This window comes from Salvelinus alpinus, chromosome 14 (assembly GCF_045679555.1).
Source record: "Salvelinus alpinus chromosome 14, SLU_Salpinus.1, whole genome shotgun sequence".
NCBI classification, from domain to species: domain Eukaryota; kingdom Metazoa; phylum Chordata; class Actinopteri; order Salmoniformes; family Salmonidae; genus Salvelinus; species Salvelinus alpinus.
Genome location: NC_092099.1, coordinates 25,687,060 through 25,698,021, shown reverse-complemented (window position 1 = coordinate 25,698,021; position 10,962 = coordinate 25,687,060). Strand labels below are relative to the sequence as shown.

The 10,962-nt window shown below is 42.3% G+C and overlaps 2 protein-coding genes across 5 annotated transcripts in view; one reads left to right on the top strand and one right to left on the bottom strand.

Annotated features, from left to right (window-relative positions):
* Nucleotides 1–3,023: 3,023 nt before the first annotated feature.
* LOC139538655 (tripartite motif-containing 13-like) overlaps nt 3,024–10,962 on the bottom strand; it is a 10,997-nt gene continuing 3,058 nt past the window's right edge. The window contains exons 6-9 of one of the 4 annotated variants that reach the window (XM_071340965.1): nt 10,759–10,887; nt 10,524–10,624; nt 5,496–5,555; nt 3,024–4,787 (exon numbers count right to left, since the gene is read on the bottom strand). In XM_071340965.1, the coding sequence (XP_071197066.1) occupies nt 3,627–4,787; nt 5,496–5,528 (1,194 nt within the window). In that variant the 5' untranslated portion in view covers nt 5,529–5,555; nt 10,524–10,624; nt 10,759–10,887 and the 3' untranslated portion in view covers nt 3,024–3,626. Of the gene's footprint in view, nt 4,788–4,869; nt 5,556–10,523; nt 10,625–10,758; nt 10,900–10,962 lie in introns of those variants that run through there. The other 3 variants (XM_071340966.1, XM_071340968.1, XM_071340969.1) reach the window with 3 other exon arrangements.
* LOC139538656 (SPRY domain-containing protein 7-like) overlaps nt 7,130–10,962 on the top strand; it is a 27,710-nt gene continuing 23,877 nt past the window's right edge. The window contains exons 1-2 of the mRNA XM_071340970.1: nt 7,130–7,530; nt 7,702–7,818. Of these exons, the coding sequence (XP_071197071.1) occupies nt 7,434–7,530; nt 7,702–7,818 (214 nt within the window). The 5' untranslated portion in view covers nt 7,130–7,433. The remainder of the gene's footprint in view (nt 7,531–7,701; nt 7,819–10,962) is intronic.

Below are 10,962 nucleotides of genomic sequence, written 5' to 3'. Positions count from 1 at the left end.
CGTAGCATATATGCTACTGATGATAGGCCTAACTTTGATAAAGGCCAGTGATATATTTTCAAGCCACGGCCTACGAGTTCCTGCAAGGCCATGCATGGTCACACTCGCCAACATGCAATCTACCGATGCTAACGATTGATCTATACTTTTTTGTCAATGTCCTTCAGACTATTGTGGCGTTGCAACGCGTGATCAGCCTATTAAGTGTTCCTTTCGGGGAATTTGGCCAAATTGAAATGTACTAATGATATTCCCTAAGTGACCTGTCTATTGACCTATAGCGTGTCTATATTATCAGCAATTTAAAAGAGGATAGTCTACATAGATGATATATTGTGCCAGCTAGCATAAACAAATCGATTTGATAAATTCCTATATAAAATCAATTATCACACATGGAATAAACCCCGTCACCTGTTATCAAGATGAGTCCCATTATATATCACTTGTGGCCTAAAATCTAATTGAAAGTTTCAGGCGAATGCAGTCAACCACCAAACCACGCCCTATATTCTAGTGTGTATTTTGTATTATTGTGAAACTTTAGCAAATTGATTTCATGATCTCTGGCTTGCCTATAACAGGCTTGATTTTTGGGCCACTGTTTCTGTAGCCTTTACCAGACTTTCAACGTGAGCGAGGCCTGGAAGCCGAGGCTACCGTTATTGTGACAAGCAAATGGTGCAGAGCGCTGCAATGCCAATTGAAGGGAAACGGGCTTATCACTGGCTACCATGGACAGATAAACGCATAGTCAGGATTTGCATGGTTTGAGTCCATATCTTTACAATAAAACATGTCCACTGATGTATTTAAACCCCCAAAAAGTTACCGACAAAATGTAGATATTTTATTTATATTATGATAAACACTAGGTGTTTAAGAATATGCAATAGTGAATTTTATTATTTCTAAAGTAAAATTATTTGTCTTATATGAAGGAACAAATGCGCACTTAAATGCGCACTTAAATGACCAGAATAAAAATAAATGTTTAAAAAAAATGATTGGTAGCCTTTATCAACGCGCAACGAGAGGTTATAATGCGCGGCCAACACTTTTATATTCCCAAACAGACATGTTATTTTATATTTCAAAGGCACTCCATCTTCAGACGTACAATTAGGGCCTCTCACTAAATATTCTCGAATAATTTCACAAAATAAAGCATGGAAAAGTCATGACAAAGACATGGGTGCTTTTCAAAATAGTTTTAAGAGAAAATACCCTTAATTAAAATGGCAATGCTTTTTTCGCTAATTATGTGCAGTGACAAGGTTTGGGAAGTAAAAGATAAATGCATAGAACTATTTTCGACCAGTGTAAAGCATGCTATACACCAACTGCCTGCATAAAGTAAACTCCCCTGAAAAGCCACCATAGTCGATACCCGAAATAGGTCTGTAGAAGTAATTTAGCAATTCAGTTTTTAGGCTAAGCATTTAATCGCAAAAAAATGTATCATATGTATCATTTAAATAGCCTTATAAAAACGTGTGTGGGATACGGATCATCTCGGGTTGGTAGTCTATAGTGCAATGTGTGTAGGCTAGGCCTATGTGTGTATTATACTAAATTAACATATTGCTTTATATTCTTGCTTTAAAAAGTTAGAATAAGCCTAAAATAAGAAAGGTCTCTCTGAGGCACAGTTCTGTTGATTGCGCAATTTGCGCACCATATGCAATTAGATGTATAGCCTATATCAGCATTTCCCAACCTCGGTCCTCGGATCCCAAGTGGTGCACGTTTTGGGTTTTTGCCCTAACACTACACAGCTGATTCAAATGATCAAAGCTTGATTATTAGTTGATTATTTGAATCAGCTGTGTAGTGCTAGGGCAAAAACCAAAACGTGCACCCCTTTGGGTCCCGATGACCAAGTTTGGGAAACCCTGGCCTATATGCTATACCCACGGAATGTTATCCAATATGTTGAATTTAGTTGGATTTTGAATAATTATTGTTAGAAAATGATTGTTATGTAAGATCATTATGCATGCAGGCGCCATTTCATCAAGTCATGTCAGCACCCAATCTTGTGGGTGCATCATTATGCCTAATTATATAATATATAGGCATATTTGCATTTGTTTGAAGTCGTATTAGTTATATTAATTAATTTATTATAGGAAAGAGAAAGACCAACTTTACATTTTCATCCCTTATTTGCCCGGCAACGGTCGTGCTATATATATACATGCTGTGACATTGGTCCTGAATTGTGGTCAGTGCTTACATCATAGGTTCATGATAGGTTTGTTGTCTGATCACGGGATTTCAGTCAGGATTTCGTTCCTTCAGAAAAGTCAAAACTGCAGGACATGACCAATGGACAGTAGAGGCTGCACATTAATTTTTATTGGACCTATATACATGCACTGCTGCAAATTTCAATTGAAACGTTGTAGGCCTATGACATGGTTTGCTTTCTATATGTTGGAATAAAAAAAACGGGATGAGTTCTAAGATGTAAGAATGGCTCTTTTGTGATCCAATTCAATCTGTATTTAATCCCAGATGTGTAGGCTATAATTTATTGTTGTGAATGGGAATTGAGAATTAGATTAGGCCAATTATTGCCTTTAAATTTTGCAAAAATAAAAGTCCCCATAAGCCAAAAAATAAATTGGTACTGTGTTCATAACGCATCCTAGGCCTAAAGTCCCCAATTTTTGGGGGGAATAATGAAAATTAAATTGCTATATAACCTAATGTGATATTTAGACAAACCATGCCGATGTCTGTATAGTTATGCAACATTCAACCTTGCCCCCCGTGGAGGTTAAATCGCACAGTGATGACGGATCCACAGGGAAGGCGAGCATCAAACAAGAATTTGGAACGCCTGAGCGAGTGCATGGCATTTCATAATGTCAGTATTTCATCTCACTTGAGCAGTATGCACACCAATAGAGAAGGCTTCACTTCTGACGTTTACCAGGAAAAGTGCACGTGCGTAAAACAGCAGGACAATTTGTGAAACCCCCTAAGTCACTCAAAAATAAAGATGACGAAAAAAACCAAATTGAAGTTTTATTAGGCAAAAGATGAGGCTGATGACACGGTATGTGGCGTTATGACAGACTGTCCGTAAAACTTAAGGCAAAAAATAAATCAAACTCAGACTTCCTAGGTGTAAATATTAGGCCTTTGCTAAATAATCTAGCCTATGACATGATCGTTATTTACTTTAATATGCACATGAGGTGACTCAGTCTTTGACTTGTAGTTGTCAAAGTGTTAGTGTGATCATATGGCTTGGAGAAGGATGGCTGGTGCTCCAGGACAGAGCTGCTGCTTAATATTCACCAAACAAGCTGTTCTCAAATCTGACAACATTCAATGTACTGCAATAGTGTTTTGATTCTCGTTAAGTGTTATGGTTGTTCTGTTTATATATTCTATATAAAATACTAAAATCATGATACATATGTGCTTGTAAATACTTGAATATCTTTCTAGTGTTTTTTATAAATCTACTTAGGCCTATACTTTTACATATAGGCTTTCTATCAGACTGCTGCAGCTTGCTTCAGATCCAAAAATAACATATTTGGAAATCTAAAGCAACCTACAACGTCAAAGAAATTAGCTAGTTGTGTGAAAGAGGTTCAGGATACATTTCAGCCACGCACCCACCAGGCATCCACTACCTCTCTCCAGCACTGCCACGCACCGGTAGCCAGCTCCAGCCAGCCAGACAGCACGGGCAGGCAACTATGGCAGAGCGAGGAGACTTGGGCTGACACCACGGTCAGGCTGTCCAGCTGCGGAAGCACCAGGGCGTATAGTAACAGGCATACAACAATCACGATGATTCTCCCCAGCGTTCTGGCGCCGACACGCGGGGTCATTGAGCAATACGCGCTACTCTCTTGGGGGACCGAGAGCTTGTCCACATCTTTGAGCTTCACCGAGTCCCAATTTTTGACGTCGAAGTTCCGGACCAGGTGACCGACATCCATGTCTATACGGGAGGGTAGTGTCGTTTCCCGGACAACGCGCAACTTCTCCCTGAACTCCTGCATCTGCTGGAGGAAGCAGAGAGGGTCAGTCACATTTCTGAAGGACTCAGCGATGCTGAGCGCGCGGCTCTGCTCCTCCAACGCAGCGCTTAGTTTGTTAATCTTGGGATCGTAAGCTTGCATCACCACCAACTTCAGCGTCTCGAAATCAGAGAGGATCTCGTTTTTTTTGTGGTCCAGGGTGCTGATCAGTTTGACGAAATAGTCCGTTACTTTCTCTGCATCCCTGGAAACTAACTGGAGTGCATTTTTCTTACTGGCTTCCAGTGTCTCCAGGCAGGTTATGGTATCTGCGCGGTGCCAGCACTCCACTCCCTGGAACAGCTCCTCAAACGCAGCTTTCTCCTGTTCATATGCGTCTTCCAGGGCACAGAATTTATGTCCTTTATGGTCGCCAGTTGTTGCGCAAAATCCACAAATAAGTTTAAAGTCTGTGGCACAAAATATATTAAGCGGTTGACCACTGTGGTGTTTGCACAGCACCATCCTGGGTAAAAGTCTGATTTTGTTGTATTTCTCCACAATTCCGCGTAACGAGTAGTTGATCTGGAGGGTGTTAATGCCGTTTTGAGTGGTCTCCTTGCGGCAACTGGGACATTTGAATGGGGGTCTCCAAACGGGTCCTCGGTTGTTCCCCTCCATAATCCCCTCCAAGCACTTCTTGCAGAAGCTGTGTGAGCACGGCAGAACTCGCGGGTCCTCAAAGAGACAGCAGCAAATTGGGCAGGTGAGGTCCTCCTCGAGAAGCTCCATGGTGTTCTGGGAAAAAAAGACAACCAGGATTGAGTGGAGAACTAATCGAAAATAATAGGTCAATACACTATTCATCAGTCATACATACCCGTTTATCTACATCACCTAGCAGCGCAATGATTCAGAGCCAGTGATGGTGGAAATGCACATCACTAGAATTACACACAACACTTTGGCTAAAACGCATGAAACTCCTGCGACTCCAGCGACTGGTGTTCAAATTCAGCCACCGTCAAAATGAGAAGCGTCGATGTGTCCGCGTAAAAGATGAAAATATAAAGCGCTGTGGAACATCATGCTAGTTGCATTGGCTATTTGTCTGAAAGACGCTTCGCCACGGACCCTTACCTAAGTACAACGACCTACTTTTTAGTGTTCACACTAGATTTGTTTTGTTTTCTGAGACGACATATCACGCAATCGTTAAAGTTGCACGCACAACACAACCGTTTCATCCAACTGTTCTATATGCAGAAGAGATGGTCACGACTAAAGTTCCCTGCCTCAACGGTAAAAGCCCGCTGAAACGTTTCCTTAGCAGTAGAAGCTATGCTACATAAACACAAACTTACGATTACCACTCAGTATAAACGAGTTGCAGTGTATAATTTAGATCACACACGAGTATGTCCTATTGGCAAGGTATTGGGTATGGTTATGACAGCTTTTGCAGGCGTAAAGCAACATGCAACTGGGAGAAGAAAAAAAACTCACCAGCTGCTGAGACGCACAGTCCAACGTAATCATACTTCTTGTTGCTGTGCAGACTTCGCCCTTTCCGGGAGAAAAAATTAACCATTTCATGATCACAGTGCTATGCTGTGGCGAACCTTCCAGCTCCAAATAGCGCCCGATACAAAGGGCGCGCAGAAAATGAAACCATCTCAGTAATATTAATGGACAACGGTTTTACGCACACATTTTTTTAACGTTTCACAAACAAGATGCGTTTTCTTTTTCAGTACGAAAAATGCAGAGGATCCCTGCAAGTTGGAGTTGGGAGGGGGTCGGTTGCCATGCAAAACATTACAGCATGAAAGACTGTCACAACCACTATGTTTTTAGTCACCCGGTTTTTGTTCACTGTGTCTATCGCTCCACTTTTATACATCATTATGAAGTAGTAACGATAATCTATTTAAGCAATAAGGCACGAAGGGGGTGTGGTAATTGGCCAATATACCACGGCTAAGGGCTGTTCTTAAGCACAACACAAAGTGGAGTGCCTGGATACAGCCCTTACCCGTGGTATATTGGCCATGTTCCACAACCCCCCGAGGTGCCTTATTGCTATTATAAACTGGTTAGATACGTAATTAGATCGGTAAAAATAAACGTTTTGTCATACCCGTGCTATATGGTCTCATATACCACGGCTTTCAGGCAATTAGCATTCATATATATATATTGTAATGAAACAGCAGGGAGCAGGTCTCGAACCCTCGACCTTCTAGCCCGAGGTCCGGCGCGCTATCGACTGTGCCGCAAAAGCATGCTCAAGCGGCAGAGTCGATTTCCGCGCTTATAAACCCAGGGTCGTTACACTACTCCCTCCTTTCAAAGAGCGCGTCCTCGCGCTAGCTTGCGACTCTACGTCTTACAGGAACGCGCTCACCGGCCAAGCACACGCACTGTCGTGGATGCAAGGTCCGATCCCACTTCTGACACCAATGTAATGAAACAGGCAGGGAGCAGGTCTCGAACCCTCGACCTTCTAGCCCGAGGTCCGGCGCGCTATCGACTGTGCCGCAAAAGCATGCTCAAGCGGCAGAGTCGATTTCCGCGCTTATAAACCCAGGGTCGTTACACTATATATATATATGTGTGTATATATATATATGTATGTATGTATATATGTAGGTATATATAGATATATATATATATGAACATCAGGTATGTGAGTTTGCATTGTAAATTAATGTTCAACCCCACCAATGCTCAGTGCATGGATACAAAGTAACCAATTGGAAGCACTATCAAAGAACTTAGTGATATGCTACTGAAAGTGCTCTTTACATTATTTATTTTTAAACTCACTGCATATAGGTCTACCCAGCAACAATAGGGGTGTTCATTATAGGCATTTTCCCCTTTTTTTGACAGGAGATGGAATTGCCACTCCACACACGATTATGTCATGTGTCCCAATGCTTGACCTATTGATAACCAATAGCTACTAAGTCACGTGTAAAAAAAAATATGTTGACCTTGATTTTCTTCCCTTGTTTCCATGCCATCAGGAGCATCTGCGTATCTTCGCAAGCAATGCGATTGGACGCATTTGAGAGGAGCGTATGTTTGGCTCATGACACTGTGTTATGGATCCCACCAGGTGTCCCTGTTTCATAATGATGGTAGCTTTTCTCATGAGCTCTTTTAGAGCTCGTTGACTTCGTCGATGTGACTCTGTTTCCGGATAATATTTCAGCGCAAGGAAGGTTTCCACTAGTTACCATGGCCACAAATTGGCTATATCGTAAAATTAATGAAAACTAAAATGTGCTTTGTGGTCTTAATTTAAGGTTAGGCATAAGGTTAGCAGTATAGTTTAGGTTTAAAAATCACATTTATAGAAGTTACATTGTAGAAATACGCGGGGTTTATGACTTTGTGGCTGTGGTAAGTAGAGACGACCGTGTAAAAATTGCTGCAATGTTTACGTGTTGTCTGGGATGCTGCGGAGATGGGGGAACCGGGCATATTCCTCTCAAAGAAATGCCCACCGTCCAGTTAGACACGCATCATATGGGTGAGAGGCAAAAACTTTCCGACGGTTGTGTTTTAAGCAGTAAAGGCCGGTCTGGTTAGCCTAGCTTGGCTAACAAATCAACGTAGCTTGCTAGGGGTCTAACGTCCACCTGGCTGTTTTCGGCACTGCAGTCGTAAATTAAAAAAATATTTAGATTTCTTTCTCCATCAGGCACCGATGTAGTCATAGTGAAAAGTGGCCGGAGAATATGTGGCACCGGTTGTTGCCTTGCCAACGCTCCCCTGCACCAAAACAAGAGTTACTTTGAGCTCAAGATCCAGTCCACAGGTAAGTAAATTATTGAAAATCAGTCCATATACTGTCCACCTGTCTGTCCAGTTGCGATATTAGCATGTAAATCTTGGTGAGGCAAACTCCCAACTTTTTTATGATGCATGCCAGCAAAGCCACAACACAACACTAAACAATACATGATTGCACTATTTTTTTGTTGTTGTAATTTATCCGTTATTTTACCAGGTAAATTGACTGAGAACACGTTCTCATTTACAGCAACGACCTGGGGAATAGTTACAGGGGAGAGGGGGATGAATGAGCCAATTGTAAACTGGGGATTATTAGGTGACCATGATGGTTTGAGGGCCAGATTGGGAATTTAGCCAGGACACCGGGGTTAACACCCCTACTCTTACGATAAGTGCCATGGGATCTTTAATGACCTCAGAGAGTCAGGACACCTGTTTAACGTCCCATCCGAAAGACGGCACCCTACACAGGGCAGTGTCCCTATAATGGTGACAAACAGTGCCCACAAACTGTTAGGGCCTACATAAAACTGTCCCAACAGCAGAGTCCCAACACCTTACCACTGCTACACCTGGCTATCAGCGGAGCCTTGTCTGACAGCGAAACAGTTAATTTAGCCTCATTTTCTGCCTTAAAAAAATATAGCTGATATGGTTGACTTGTTTAAACAAATGTGGTTTCTACTGACAAATGAGATGTACAAACTATGGCGTAAGGGGACAACGAGCGTCTAAGAGGCAATCTGTAATTTCGATTAAGACAATGAGCGAGCTAGGACGGACGTAGTCAATATAACTATTTGTTCAGCACTTTTGAAATGTACAGCGACATAATTCAGAACATAGGCCGTTCTTACAGTATTCTCCCTGTACACCAAGTCAGAAACGTAGGATAAATAAAAGGGGGCATATAAGCAGACAATGAAAGTTCTTACAATATTAGATTACATTTCTCTAAAACAGGCTATAGGCTACATGTGCACCACCAAGTCAGAACAGTAGGCTAAATTGAGGGATAAAGGGACCAAATTATTAGGGTGAGGTGCATGGGCTACTAACAGCTTACTACACAACAAACACTTATGTATACTGTAGCTATGAAAGTAATACTATCTCCCTGGCATATTACATCATTTATGTAGCAGCATACAAGACATTTTTGGACTCACTTTGTTTTGATGTGCTCACTTTAACAGGAAGGTGGCGCGGCAGTCCTTAGTGGGCAAATTTTGTCAAAGTCTGGCATTCTCTGGATTTATGGGGCTTTAAACACAACTGGGAACTCGGAAATAAACAACGTCGAATCATGATTACGTCAGTGATCTTCAGGTCGGAGCTCTAGAAAGAGGATGTCTTCCTTTTTTAATTGTAATTATATATTTTTTGATTGAATATTTGAAACATACAATATACTTGCAGTGAAGCCGCTCAACAACTACATTTACATTTAAGTCATTTAGCAGACGCTCTTATCCAGAGCGACTTACAAATTGGAAAGTTCATACATATTCATCCTGGTCCCCCCGTGGGGAATGAACCCACAACCCTGGCGTTGCAAGCGCCATGCTCTACCAACTGAGCCACACGGGACTAACTACACCATATCAGTCATCCAACAGACACCCATTCAGAGTGACACACAGAAGCATCCAGTGTCAATGCCCTGCTCAAGGGCACGTTGACAGATCTCCCACCACGCCAAAATATTTGAGCCCGAACCCTCCAAGATTCCCCCCACAGTTCCCCAAGAGCTGTCCCTCAACCATTCGAGAGCCCTCCCACAGTCCCCCCCCCCCCCAAGAATAAAAATACAATTCATTCCATTCCCCACCCCCAAGAACCCCCCCCAATGCACCAACAACCAAGAGAATGAACTAAAGAGAAAAAAGGAAGAGACAGAAGAAAACGGCAAACAATGCAAAAAAACAAAAAACAAATTACCAAACCCAAAAATAAAAAACAAAGGACATCAAGGACAACTAAAATCATAACAGCAATGCCAACTGTATATGTTTGTGTGCATGTCTGGCACTATTACATGTATGTATGTATGTGTTCTTGTATGTGTTTATTTGAATGAGAGGGTTTGTATATGCATGTGTTCAAACACCTGCACGGCATCAGCCTCAGGCAAACCAGCATGAGCTGTAAAAACACGAGTTGTTTTGCTTGAAGTTATTATAATGAAGTGTCAATAGTTCTTAAATATTTAATTGCGTAGTGCTCTCCTGTGACTGTTAAACTGACACATTTGCACATGTTTGAACATGAAGATACTCCCGGGTGGCGCAGTGGTCTAGGGCACTGCATCGCAGTGCTAGCTGCGCCACCAGAGTCTCTGGGTTCGCGCCCAGGCTGGGCTGGGTTCGCGCCCAGGCTCTGTCGCAGCCGGCCGCAACTGGGAGATCCGTGGGGCGACGCACAATTGGCATAGCGTCGTCCGGGTTAGGGAGGGTTTGGCCGGTAGGGAGGGTTTGGCCGGTAGGGATATCCTTGTCTCAGTATGTAAAAAAAATAAAAAATAAAAATAAATGTATGCACTCTACTGTAAGTCTGCACTCTACTGTAAGTCGCTCTGGATAAGAGCGTCTGCTCTTGGCCGGTAGGGATATCCTTGTCTCAGTATGTAAAAATTTAATAAAATGTATGCACTCTACTGTAAGTCGCTCTGGATAAGAGCGTCTGCTAAATGACTCAAATGTAAATGTAAGATAGAAAAGAATGTACCTGCTCTTTTATGTCCAGGAAGTTTACATCCTCCTTTTGGAATACTTTTGAAAGCCGCGTCAGGCGTGGCAGCACGTCAGCATGTCCGTGCTGCCACAAATCTGAGAGTTAGAAAAGTTTGTCACTCCACAATGATACATCAATTGACAATACAAAACAGGTTTTAAAAGCCACATTGTGGACCATTCAAATACAGTTTTGAGTCCACTATAATTTATAATACATGTAGGCCTACCTGTACGTGGCACAGACAGCGTAGAGGCCCTTAGCAGTTGGGCACCGGTTCACCTCCACCTCAGCCAATACTGCGCTGCAGATTAGCCACGGCCAGGTGCTGGGACAGCCAGCAAACATCTTTCACTTCCTGCAAAATACATTTATTTTGAGTGTAGAATAGATGCAGGTAAACAAGAGGAAACCAGAGTAGCCAAATGAAGAA